At 49.5% G+C, this 13,827-nt stretch overlaps 1 protein-coding gene across 1 annotated transcript; it reads right to left on the bottom strand.

The window, feature by feature from the left end:
- Positions 1-1,955: 1,955 nt before the first annotated feature.
- Positions 1,956-13,564, bottom strand: LOC129359849 (nuclear pore complex protein Nup93-like). The gene is given in 24 exon segments (XM_055029780.1): positions 1,956-2,186; positions 2,287-2,415; positions 2,763-2,846; positions 2,918-3,035; positions 3,121-3,239; positions 3,319-3,435; positions 3,575-3,619; positions 3,912-3,984; positions 4,058-4,157; positions 4,160-4,183; positions 4,258-4,449; positions 5,395-5,488; positions 5,564-5,729; positions 5,800-5,957; positions 6,137-6,269; positions 6,343-6,482; positions 7,923-8,015; positions 8,873-8,947; positions 9,444-9,572; positions 10,416-10,478; positions 11,841-11,958; positions 12,187-12,261; positions 12,263-12,384; positions 13,410-13,564. Coding segments are annotated over 23 exon segments (2,457 nt in total). The 5' UTR covers positions 12,364-12,384; positions 13,410-13,564; the 3' UTR covers positions 1,956-2,075.
- Positions 13,565-13,827: the final 263 nt, after the last annotated feature.

Below are 13,827 nucleotides of genomic sequence, written 5' to 3'. Positions count from 1 at the left end.
TGACCCCAGTAGGGTCAGGAGCTGCTGCCTCTCGTTCTGAGCGAGGGGCGGGTCACCTGGAGGTCACCTGGAGGTCACCTGGAGGTCACCTGGAGGTCACCTGGAGGTTGCCAGACTGTCGCAGACTCAGTAACATATTAAAAATAAATAATAAGTTGAGTTTATTTCGATTTTTTTAAAGATATGTTCAACTAATCCAGATGAGCTTCAACGTTTCTGCAAGAGTGGTGTAGTCAAAGCTCAGATGAATGGAAACGCCGTTTTCAGGTCAGACAGGAAAGCTGCAGGGAAGAGACTAAAGTGGGTCAGAAATAGCTGCAGGTCAGAACCAGAACCATCTGCTATCTGGGTCAGAACCAGAACCATCTGCTGGTACTGGGTGGAGCTGCAGTCTAAACCGGTCCAGTTAAGCAGAACCAGAGGTTCGGTTGAAAGTTGGTGAATTTCTGTGCACCGTTTCTAAAATGAACAGCAATAATTTTCTTTACCTTTCATAAAGGAAAATTAGTTTTGTTCATAAATATCCAACATCCTCTGGCTTCAAACTAAATACTGAACATTCAAATTCAGTATCTAGTCAGGAATTTAAATATTTCATTTAAAAGCGAAATATTATGATGTCATTTCTCCCTCTGAACCAGAACTGAACCAGAACTGAACCAGAACCGAACCAAAACCGAACCAGAACCCAGCCGCCTCCTCTGTTCCTGGAGAGTCTCAGTGTTAGAGCGCCTCATGCTGGCCAGGTCGTGTAACTGCAACACGTTGGGTCTTCGTGGGTTTGGATGAAAACATTTTCACAGAAAACTTCACGTCACGAGGAACTTAAAAACAGACAAAACGTGGAGAAAGTGTCAAACTGTCAGGTTTCACCTGAAAGCCGACTGGACGGCGGCGGCCGCAGGTGGCCCGCGAGCCGCGGGTTGAGCCCCTGGGTGACGTGTGAGTGACGTGTGACGCGCGGCGGCCCTGGTGTTGAGAAATGGCCGGATTCTGGCGGCGCGGCCATCGGCCTGATTCACAACACCAGCTGCAGCAGCACGTCCGGAGGTTCGGCTGACGGTCCGGTTCCGATGCGCCTGCAGCGGACAGAACTGCAGGGAGGATGATGAGGACGAAGGTCTGGACGGGTTCTGATGGAGCCATCGGTTCTGGCTGCCGGTTCTGCTTCCTGTTGAAATGATTTCTGATCTGGTTGTTCATGAAATATTTCTGCCTTTCTTCCCTCAAGCCCCGAACCGGAACCGGAACCATCTGCCAACTTGTCCTCAGGCATTCTGGAGGATTTACTGTCAAAAACAAAACCATGAGGAGAAATGATGATCTGAAGGTTTTTCTCCCTTTTTCAGTGAACTGATGACGTTATTAAATTATCAGCCAATCAGCAACCAGATCTAAATCTGCTGCTTGGATCCAGAAAAATGATTTGATTAGCCAGCAGTTGATGAGATGGCCCTAAAGCATCTGTGGATTGGGTCCGAGGAGGATTCAGGGTCAGGATGTTTCGTCTGTCCAAAGCGGACGAGTCCAACAGAACCGGGCCCCTTCTGCACACTTAGAACTGATTTCAGACGAAGAAAATAAAACATCAACATCTGGAACATGTTCATTCAGTCCCTCATTTCTGACCCTGAACGCATCCTGTCACTTTCTTCTTCCACTCAACTTTCCATGAATTCACTTGGATGCAAAAATGATAATGGAGAGAACTGAACAGGCCTGCTTTGTCATCCTTATGATCATTATAACTAGAAGTTGGATTTGGGGTTTTAATTGCTGGAAGCTGGAAAATAAACTTCTGAAATATTTTTGCTCCATCTGGACTGAAACTTTTTCTGTGGAAAAACTGGAAGAAATGAATTTTGTACCTCAGTCTGAGGCAGTAAGATGTTTTAGTTATGGAGGACAAACAACAGCAAACACGAGGAAAGTGACCAAATGCCAAACAAAACAGGGACAACTGAAGAGCTTTTATTTTGAAGGTACAAACAAAAGAAAAAAACCTGACAGGAAGTGGAAAAAATGAGGCATCAGAAAACAGAAGGTGGGGAGGTTCTGGTTCTGGTTCTGCCGGCTCAGTTCATCAGCAGCTCCATCTGGACCAGCCTGGCGTTGGTGTCTCCGGCCATGTTGTAGGGAATCGTCCCGGCGAAGGTGATGAGCGCTCGGGCCTGAAGGCGCAGCTGCTGTTTGATCAACGAACCAATCGGATCAATTTTATCTCTTAATGTTTTCTGGGACCAAATAAGCTTTTATTCTGAAAGCGTCGACAGCATTTCCTCTCACCGTGCCTCGGTCCTCCACAGTTCTGGGTGAGCGGCCCGGTGTGCCCGCTGGCGCCCCCTTCAGGCGTTTGTACTGGGTAAACAAGATGTTCATGGTGGCCAGCAGGACTTCAGACAGGTTGTGACGCACCTGAGGTCAGAAAGGTCAAACTGTTTATTGATCGACTGACAGAATAAAATCTGTTCAGCCAAGATGGAACCGAGTCAGCAGATTTGGTGATTAACGTGAGAAACATGAAGAGTTTTGTTTCGGGGGGTTTAAGTCGACCCACCAGCTGGAGGATAAAACTATGAACCATTTAAATCTGCAGAGCCGACCAGAACGTCCAACCCATCCGCCATGATTCTGAGCCAGATTGTCTGTCGCCCCCTGTTGGCCTGCCTCTGCTGTGCAGGAAATCGACCTCCACCAGGGATTCATCGGTGGGCGGAGCCAGAAAGAAGCCCCTCCCACCCAAAGAGAAAAGCCCCGCCCACCTCATCGCTGAAGTTCCTGAAGGCCGCCACTCGTTCTTCCACGCTGTCCTGGCTCAGAGGAAGCAGCTTCAGACGCTCCATCACCTGCAGGCAGACAGATGGACGTTAACACTGGCAGACCTCTGGGCTCTGGGGTCAGAGGTCATTTCACTCACGTCGTAGGCTCGGTCCACGTGACCCGCGTGGTACTCATCGAAGAAGGTCATGAGGTCCAGCAGCAGGTAGAAGGTGCTGTTGACGGACTTCTCAGCAGCTGTGCCCTGAGAACGATACCTGCACCGGGAGCAGAATGTCGGCGTGGAAACGAGGTCAAGGGTCAAACCAGCGCCTTAGATGATGCCAGTGTTGCCATGGTTACCTGTCGGCGATCACCACAGCCGTGTTCTTCAGCCTCTCCTTGTTGGACTGGGGAGCGCCGACCTGAGCGACGACCGGACTCAGCAACCTGTTCATCAGCTCCAGAACCTTATCTGGGTTCTGCGAGGCGTACAGTCAGCAGAACCGTGTCAGCAGGTCCAGATGACCCGATGCAAACGGGCTCTGTGGTTCTGCTCACCTTGGCCAGCTCGTACAGCCTCACCGCCTCCTCAAACAGACCCTTGTTCTCGGCCTCCACCGCCACTTTGCTGATGATGGTTCTGGTGTCGCCTGCAAACTTATCGATGATGCCGGGCTGCAGAGGAGAGCACGCAGTCAGAACCTGCAGCTCAGGCCAAACGGGTCGGAGCCGTCTCAACGTCGTCAGGAAGCAGCAGAGCTTCAGCATCCTGAAGGCGAGGAAGAGGAGGACGAGGAAGAGGAGGACGTCTTACCTTCCTGCTGCCGTCTTTCTCCAGCTTCCCCAGCAGCATGTCAAACTGCAGGACGAAACACAAAGACCAGAACCTCAGAAACATTTCATCACATTTAAGAAGCGCTGATCTGTCCTGATCTGGTTACTAAAACCATCTTCTATTTCATGTGTTAATGTTTGTCAGCAATCGGCTGGTCAGCCTGTTCTGGGATCGATTGCTAATGCCTCCGTCCTCCTCTGGGGGTCGGGTTGGCATCTCCGCTCACAGGATTTGTCAAATAAAAAATGCTTTGGTTCTGTGCTGTCAGAACCTGCAGAAGCTCAGGATAGGAAGCTTCCTGATCCGAGTCGCTCACCTCTCGACTCTCGATGACCAGCTCACTGACGCAGCGCATGAACATGTTTTCCCCCTGGCTGTCCTTCTCGTTGCTGCAGGACAGATGGACAGCGGCGGTTAGAGACGGAGGCTCACCCAGCAGCAGAGGCGCGACGGAGGACGTACCGCAGGAAGTAGAAGTACTGCAGGGCCTCCCGCGGGTCGGTGGACTCAAACTTGCGCGTGTAGAGCATCAGCAGGCGGATGAAGTTGAGGCGGCGGACCATGGCGGGTCTCCAGGCTCCTGGCTCACTGCAGGGACACGGAGACGCTGTGACCACGATCCCCGCAGCGCGGATCGCCGCAGTAGCAGAAAAACGACTCACGCAGCTGGGCGCTCTGACCCGACGACTTCAGCAGCAGCCGCAGCTCGTACAGCACCAGGGCCACGTGCACGGCGTGGCTGCGCAGCCGCTCCACCCGGAACAGGAAGGCCACCGCCGCCTCGAACTGAGCCGTCAGGAACAACACCTGGAAGTACAGGAACGGCTGCTGGCTGGCCGAGAAATGGGACTCTCCTATTGGACGAGAAGACGGGAAGGCAGAGACGTTAGCGGCGCGGCTGGAAGGTCAACGGCTCCAAGATGGAGGGACAAGATCATCCAGGATAAAAATAAACTTCCTCTGGAGTCAGAGAGCTGGATTCTCTTTTAAATACTGAATAAAAGATCATCAGTAAATATGGAGACACAACCAAAAGGTCCAAGACTGTGGTCTGCCAGATGAGATGCTGTCTCAAGTCAAAGGTCAGAGGTCATTCTGGAATGAGCCTGAAGAAAGGAGTCCTTCTTGTGGAAAGCAGAAAATCGTGTCTGAGGTGTCAGAGGTCACCAGGACATGACTTCATAAATAATGATGGCTGCAGTTTCCTAAACGCCACATCAAGTCCTTCAGCAGAAACTAGAAACGCTGAGCTGAGGCTCATCAGGTCATCGGGTCATCAGGTCATCGGGTCATCAGGTCATCGGGTCATTGTTTTAATTAGAAATATTTTAATCCTCTTGTTGGCTGAGAGTCTGAGGAGCTGAGCAGGACGCAGCGCTTCGCCGCTTATCACTTATAAACGCAGCGTCACATGACAGCAGGACAAAGGAAGGGGAGAGAGAAACAGAGAGAGAAAGAAAAAGAAAGAGAGAAACAGAAAGAAACAGAGAGAAAGAGAGAGAGAGATGCAGGAGAGGATGAGGAGGCAGCCTGTCCTGCATCTGTCGGCAAAGAGCCGACAGGATGGGAGAGGAGTGCAGAAGTTTCTGGGCTTCCAGTCGAATTCAGTGGAAAAGTTTCCAGCAGCAGACAAAGGGCTGAACTGTTACAGCAGCGGCGGCCATCTTTATGATGATGATGAAGATAGCAGTCTTCCTCCAGTTGACCTCAGAGAAGCTCCTCTGATCTTTTCCTACTGACTGCAGTGAATAGAGCAGCGTTAGCGTTAGCATTAGCATTAGCGTTAGCGAGGCGTGTACCGTAGTCTTCCAGCAGCTGCTTCTGCAGCTGCGGCAGCGTCAGTCTGTCCTGAGGAGAGCTGCTGCCGTCATCGTCGAAGCAGACCTGGTTCAGCTACAGCAGAAGCACAGAGGCATTAGAGAAGAAGACCGACCCCACGCCTCCTCCCCACCGGCTCCACAGCGCCACCTTCAGCCACAGGTAGTCGTCCGTCTTGTCCGCCACCTCGCCGTGGCTGTCGCTGACGTCGCACTTGCCGATCAGGCAGTAGACGGCCCGCTTGTAAGGGTCGGCGCTGTTCCTAAGAGCTCTGCGGTAGTGGAGGCGGAGCTTGTTCTCCGACGCTGGAGAGAGGCTGAGAGCGGGAGAGGTGAAAGGTCAGCTTCATGTCCGGGTCCAAACCGACCTCCTGGACCGGGTCCTACCGTTTGTCCGGGCTGCTCATGTACTCCTGGAACCAGGACTTGAAGTCTCCCAGCTGATGCTGCGCCCGGCTCACCACCGTCATGGCGGCATTCAGGTCGCCGCAGCGCAGGCAGTAGTAGATGACGGCCCAGACCGGCTGGCCCTCCACCTCGCCGTCCTGCAGGAAGTGACACGGAGCCATCAGCTGCACGCACCGTCACTGGTTTCCTTACCACTTCCTGCTGGCAGATCGTTTTCTGGGGCGTCGCTCCCCCAGGATATCAAACCTCGTTTCTGATGAAATGGGATTTTTCTTCATAATTATGAAATGTGACCAAAGTGTGTGTGCGAGTGAACCTGCATGCCCGGCAGCGGCCCTGGCAGCTTGATGTTCAGGAAGCTTCGGACCAGCTGGTAGGTGCCGGGCACGCCCCCCAGCTGTGCCTGATGCAGGTTGCCGAACACGGTTCCCATGGTGAAGCTCTTGTACCTGCAGACCGGGAGAAGCTCTCAGCTGATACCAAAGATCAGAACCAGAGGCGGAAGTGATTTCGGGTCGGTACCGGTTCTCCAGGAAGCCGAGCGCCTGCCGTACGAAGGCCATCTGCATCTCCACAGCGGTGCGACTTTTCAGCGCGTCTCTGGCCAGAACCAGTAGCACGTCGGTCATCTGCTTGACCATCAGCCAGAGGTCCGACACGTTCTGCAGGAACCAGCCACAAACACTGCTCAGAGAGACATCTGCTGCTGTTCCAGCAGGGTTTTCCCCAAAGTACCAGGCTTTACTCGCCCCGCCAGGCCAGTCGTTGCTTGTTTTTGTTAAGAGGAAAATTACATTTTCAATTTAATCCGGATTGAAAGCATCTCTGCTGCTCTGAGCGTTTCACTGGCCGAGTGGATTTATTCCTAAAAGAGAAGCTGATGCATTTCAAGCCGAACCAATCACAGCGCTGGGCCTCGCGCCGCTTTGTTCCTTAAGTTCACCTCGGCGCAGACGGCGCGCCTCCTTTCACTCCAACTGGACACAGGCTGACCTGTATGGATGTTCACATGTTCATGTTTCTTTGGAGAACTCCACATCCAGGTCAGTGTTTGAACCCGCTGCGTTAGCTCTGGTTGTGCAGCTCTATGAACCGCAGGAAGAACCTGGAGTCTTTCTTTCAGAGGAGCGCTGACAATGATTTATATTTGTGAACAAGTTATGTGGGTCGTTTCCATCTCAACTCGCTGCCCAGCAGGTGGCGCTGTCTGCCCTGTAAACTTCATGTGTGTGTTCCCGGTTGGTCGGAGAGTTAGCGGTTAGCGAACAGCGCTGACCTCATCATGCAGGTTCAGCCGGTGAGGAGCTTTCGCTCGTATTCACGCGTCACGCTGCTTTTATATTATTTTATCATTATTTTTCTGTTTACACGAAGCATCAAACCATATCAAATGTTTTGTCCACTTAGAGTTAATGAGCGCGGAGATCTGAAAATGTCGCCCCATAAACTGGAGCAACCAGAACAGTTTCTGTCCCCTGGTTAAAAACTCAACACACACAAACGTTAGAGCTGCTAAAGAGCTGCTGACTAAATTTGGATTAAACAGAAGTGCAAAAAATTCATATTCATCTTAATTTTATTTTTTATTATTTTAAGACTAGCTATGAGTTTAAATAGTTTCACAAGATATGTTTTCCTAAAACATATAATTACCCAGTAATATTTTTACATTTCCTGTCAATTGAACATCTTTTAGTTCTAAAACGCGCCTCCTCGCCTCCTCCCCGGAGGCGTCGCCTCCTCGCCTCCTCCCCGGAGGCGTCGCCTCCTCGCCTCCTCCCCGGAGGCGTCGCCTCCTCGCCTCCTCCCCGGAGGCGTCGCCTCCTCGCCTCCTCCCCGGAGGCGTTGCCTCCTCGCCTCCTCCCCGGAGGCGTTGCCTCCTCGCCTCCTCCCCGGAGGCGTTGCTCCTCGCCTCCTCTGCCCCGGTGGAAAGTTATCTGGGTTATTAAACCTTCAGTTTCAGTCTCAATAACTGCTGTCCTGATTGTTTTCGCTCGATAATAATACAACGGAAACATTTCTGGTCTAAATATAGAAAACCTGCATGCATTAAAGGTCAGAGGTCAGGGAGTGTGAACAGGAAGAGGAGGCGGTGGCCTCACCTTGTCGTCCATGCCGGTGGCGGCGGCGGCGCACAGATCCCCCAGGCTGGGCTGGATGTGTCCGCTGACAATCTTCTCGTTGAAAACGTAGATCTGAAAGCGAAACGTTACGGCCGACTGAAATGATTGACGGTGAGAAACAGCAGCAGGAGAATCAAAATGTTGAAGAGGTCTTCAAACAGGACGATGAAGATGAGGCAGACGACGCCGCAGGCAATGTGGCGACACATCTTCTGGTGAAGTCCTGCGTCAGGCAGCGGACAGGAAGCGCCGCTGCCTGATCGATCAATAGGTTCGATCGATCGGCCCCCTCCCGGCTTCGTGCGACCCGGTTTCAGCTGCTTTAACGCAGCTGCCATGGTAACGTCACCAACTAACAGCTGGTTAGTTTGGGCTGATTTCATTCCTGCTCAACAGGAACCAGAATAAAGAACAAAACTTCACAAGATGCTCAACATCCCTCATTTTCATTCTGATTGTTGGAGTTCTCATAAAATGTATTCTGTTACCGTGATGAATGTATTGCAGTGATATGACGACATTATTCTGGTAACATGATGAATCGGTTTCTGGTAAAACCGAAGTGGCCGCTCCCAACGAGAACTAGCAGAAAATAAATCTAGAGTTTCCAAAAGTTAAAACTTTAAAGACCAACATTTTAAAGCTTTGTGCAACAAACAAAAAATAGGCCATTATGATCAATAAATGAGCATTTTATTTTTTTATGCTAATTTTGTTTCTCAGGACTCCAGCCAGAACCACCTTCAAAATAAAAGCCTCCACCTTCTCTGAGCTTGTGGCGGCTCTGAGGAGGCTACTGACGAACATCTGCTAGCACTGAGCTGTGTGGATCTAAACTGTAACAGAATCTCTACAGAACGTCTATTAACAATGAGCAGAAAGTTCTGGCGCAGAAACCCAAAGGTTCCGTTTGGTTCTGATTGACTCACCTGCCGTCCGTAGGCGACCTCCACGCTGTTCAGGGCGCTGCGGCCCGGAGCCGCCGCCTCGCTCACAAAGCTGGGCTGCAACAGACGAGCAGGAGTCACACGCAACGTCACAGAGAACCGACCCGGATGTCTAAGCCGAACCAGCCCTCTGGAGCTGCGGTTCGCTCCAGTGAACTGCCTGCATGTCATTTCTGATCAGATTGTCTGATTCCTGCCGTTTCCTCACCAGCAGCTGCAGGCTCTACCAGATTATGTGACAAAAATACTCCATCTAATAACTGGATGGCTAAACAGACAAGCTGCATGGAGGAAGAGCGACGGCTAACAGTGTGGAGGAAAGATAACATTGTCAATCAAAGTGATGATCAATTCTAGAAGAGATCATCCAATTCTGGAGGGAATCGCAGGAAAACGTGATAATTTGGGGGAAATTACGATGACGATGCGATTTCTGATCGCTAACACAGAGTTCAGGTAAAACTGTTGTCCATCCAGATACTGATGCACTGTGATGTTGACAATAAACGTGCAGCGATCAGTAAACCGCAGCTGCAGCGTCTGCAAGCCGTACCTCCACATCCTGGCTGAAGTCCAGCGCATCTTCTCCAGCCCCCAGCAGCGTGTGCAGCACCCTCTGCTTCACCTGCTCCCACTGAACCAGCATGGACTCCCGGTGGTACTCCTCAGCCAGCAGGAAGGTCTGGGGACAAACGGAGGGACAGACGTCATTTTTATGGACACCTGGGCAGGTGTCGCTACAGCTCCAGGTTTCACTCGCAGCACCACCACTGAACATGGAATCGCTTCGCATCGTTCAGGCTTCAGCATCTCCACCAGGACCGGCTGCTCTACTTTAACCGTCCACAGAGACACCGAGACGCAGAGACCATGGAGACAGGAGAAACTGAGTCTCCTGCTGAGGGAGACAGAAATCTGGAGCACATCGCCACCGGTCTTGTAACCTCCAGTCAGATTAAACCCAAATACAGGCGAATCACCTGCTACTTCCTGGTAGCAGCGTGTCCCCACTGTCCCTGAATCAGCAGGACTCTCAGGCCAGGAAAACAAGTGGAAAAAGGAAAAACTAAATGCTCCGATTTGTTTTGCATCCCTCAAAGCCTCGACAAAACGTACAGAGGGTTTTGCAGGTTTGACTCATTACCCATCTGGCATATTTTGAAAAGACTCCACAGCAGATTATGAAACAATTTTTGTTAATTCTGACCAATGAAAACTAATTTAACAAAATTATATAGCCAAGTTCAATTCATTTTTAAAAGCAATAAAAAATAAGCTGGATATTGAATACTTTGTGCTGTAGTCGACATTTTCTACTGGAGGATTTTAATTTGTTATAATTCTGTTCCTATTAAAAGTAACAGTCTCCACAATTCACCGCACTTTGGAAACCCTTGATCCTCAGTTCACCTTTATTAAGCAGCTAGAACGAGTTCAAAGGTCAGCATCAAAATCAGTAACAAGAGAAACCAGCAAGCAGCAACTTCTCCTCCCGGTTCTGGCCCGGTTCTGGTGGTGTACTGACCCTGCGGCGGGACTCCTCGATGGCAGCCAGCAGAGCGTTGTCCCTCTCATTCTTCAGGAAACCCTGAGGAGAAACAGAACGAGTCGGATAAAAACTAGAACAGGAACGGAATGAAATGGAGAGAACTTCTAGAATAGAGCTAGAACAGTATAATAGAGATAAATCCAATAGACTGGATGAGCCACAGACTATAGACCTGAAGCTAATAAAATAGAATGAATAATAAAAGCAAAGCAATTAGAGCAGCATATGTTAGATGAAGGCAGCAGCCGACCACATCAGTACGGTCCAAACCAGTCAGAACCCGACCGGTACCCACAACAGACGGAGTAATACTTCCCAGCTCACCCCAAGGGCTGAGGCTGATTTATGCTCCATGATAACAATAACAGTAAGAAATAAACATCATGTTTCATTGAAACAGAGTTACAAAACCGGGCCAGGCCTCAGAACCAGAACCGGCTGGACTCTAACAGGAAGTCATAGAGCTGAACTCAGTCTGAGTCATCATCAGAAACGAAGAAACGACAGAAAAACTACTGAGCTGATCCAGACCAACACCAGAACCAGAACTGGACCCCCCTCCTCCCAGCAGAGAGGAAACTCTTCATCAGTGTGAGGAAGACTCACGCATGCTGAGGCGTCCAGACGATCCAAAGTGACGGGAAGAGACGGAGGACGGCGGAGCGGCAGCAGGAGGATTTATGGTGAACGGACTGAACCACGTGAGATTTGAGACGGGGGGTTCAGGAAGAACCATTCACTCTGTCACATATTAACCCTCCATCAGCTGTCACTCTCTCACTTCCTTCACTTCATAAGGCTGCCTTCTTCCTGCCATTACCCCCACTACCCCCCCAAAGCAATTACAGCAACAGATTTTTACCCTCAGTTGATGGCTTCCGATGTCTGTCTGTCTTGAGATTAGGCTAATCATGCTCTTAAGGGTCATGTTTACTTAATGAGGGGGTTTCATTACTTCTTCCCCCAGTGGGGGGCAAGCAATGGAGAAGGATGGGGGCTGCAACAGGAGGAGGGAGGGGGGGTAGATTAGATCTCCAACTGAAGTTACCGAAGTTCAGCAACAACCTAAGAACTAACAGCAATCTGCTCTTCCTGTCAGCCGGCTGTGAAAGCCTCTGGACCAGCAGAAATCAGCTGACCAGAGGAAGAAAGAGACATCAGTCTGCCGAGAGGAAGGGTCAAAGTTCAACCTTTACTGGCCAAATCCACCAACTGTCTCATTATTAAAATGGAAAATGCTTGAAGACATGTCTCTCTGTTTCATCCTGGCAGTCCGGTTGACATTTAAAGGGGTGTTACTGCGCTCCCTACAGACAACTAGTGTAGGTCTGGGGTTCTGAAATTAGCAGGTTGGCCCCGGCCCGGCCCGGCCCGGCCCGACCCGGCGCTCTGGGACTCTACCTGAATGTCGGTGTCTTTGACCGGCTCCAGCGGCTCGAAGGTGGTGGCAGCACTCAGACTCTCCAGTCTCTGGGAGATGTGGAATATGTCAAGGCCTCTGGACCCAAGCAGGATGGAGCTGAAGAGGAACACACACACACACACACACACACACACACACACACACACACACACACACACACACACACACACACACACACACACACACACACACACACACACACACAGTGAGACACAGAGACTGCTGACGGCCACTAGAGGGCAGACCAGTCCACCACAGCATTCCAGTCCCTCCAACAGCTAAATGGGTCTGTCCAGTTCTGATCGGAAGCGATGAATGACATACGCTTTAACATCAGCTGCGTCCTGGGAGGTCCGGGTCAGGGTTCTAGACCGGAGCCGCTCTCCAGCCTGCTGGATCCTGGAGGTTCCTCTCAACGTGCGGCAGCTCAGACACAGCTTCGGTTTCTGCAGCCAGCTGCTCAGCCTGCTGCAGCAGCTCCCCAAAGCCTTCTGCATCCATGGCTTCACAGAGGAGGAAGACCTTCAGAAACACAAACACAGGTCGGATTTATGGAGGATAAACGCTGCTGTGGTTCAGGCCTGGGAAATGAAACACTTCCAGCATCCTTTCAGTCCCGACAGAAGCAGAAATCCATGTCCATTTCTGTATTCTCTCCTTCAGGAGCCCACATGTCTCACGATGAACGTTTCATCTCTAAATATGCATCAACTGCATGAAACCACATTGCTTTATTTCATTTCAGCTCAGCTGAATTATATTTTCTAAATGTCAAAATAATATATGAAGGTTTTAGGATACATCAATTTCACTATAATATTTGCTTTGAAAAATAAAATATGCCGTGTATTTTCTGGTTTTACTGATAAAAATATAATGTCTTTCTAACCCCTCATCAAGGAGCTTCGGCATTAAATATCTAGTAGAAAATGCTGCCATTGCAACTGAACAAACAAAACATGATGAATGGATTTTTGTTTTTCTGCTCAGTTCTTCACCTGTCTCTTAATTTTATTCAATTCAACAAAATATGTTCCACGTTTTTTTCTTTCACGTCTCACTTTGTTTTCCCTCCCAGTTATAAAATATTTGTCACGTCTCATCAGCACGCAGTTTCTCTTTCGCTCATGAACAGAATTAATACCGATTTTTGTATCAAGGACGTATCATTTGTATCATTTCATCTTTTTTGCCAGGTTTTCAACAACAGTAAGTATTTATTGTGCCGACTGTTAAATGAATGAACATGTAAACATGAAAGCTGCGCATCTGCTTCTGCGCACATGGAGCTGTTCTGACAGCTTTTGGCGTTAAAAATACACACTAAGAAGTATGTTAAAACGCAACTCACAAAAGAAAACATAGAAATATCAAACTGATACTTTATCTGCTGACTTTAGTCATTTAGATAATCACGTGTTTGAAGTATTGAGAGCTAGCCGTGTTAGCAGGCTAACAGTCAGCTAGCAGGCTAACAGTCAGCTAGCAGGCTAACAGTGGTGCTAAATGTTTCGCTGGTTGCTGCTGAAGATGAAGCAGCTTCTTACCTGGACAGAGAAGCTGGGGCAGCAAAGGTCTCCTCCGGGCTTCACCAGCAGCTGAAGAGCCTCAGTTAGAAAACAGTTTCCTTCAGAAGAAACTGGAATCCAACTTCCGCCCGGTATTTCTGAAGCTTGATTGTGATTGGTCGAGAGTGAGTCCCTACCGGAAGAATTTCTTCTTCTTCTTTATCTTCTTAGCAAAAAACTTTTAGTAGCATTACCGCCACTGATGAGAAGAATACGGAAGAGGATTAGGGCCACTGGAAAAAAAAAATGTCCGAGATTTTTTTTTTTCAGTGGTTCAGAATAGGTTAAAAAAGAAGAAAAAAAAATTTGTGGCCCAAAAAACAAACAAAAAAAAAAAAAATTGTGGCCGAGAAAAAAAAAAAATCCGGGACAAAAAAAAAAAAAAAATCTGTGACAG

The sequence above is a fragment of the Poeciliopsis prolifica genome, unplaced genomic scaffold (genome assembly GCF_027474105.1).
Source record: "Poeciliopsis prolifica strain line A6 unplaced genomic scaffold, Auburn_PproV2 SCAFFOLD001, whole genome shotgun sequence".
Classification (NCBI taxonomy): Eukaryota; Metazoa; Chordata; class Actinopteri; order Cyprinodontiformes; family Poeciliidae; genus Poeciliopsis; species Poeciliopsis prolifica.
This window is presented reverse-complemented; position numbering and strand designations above follow the sequence as displayed.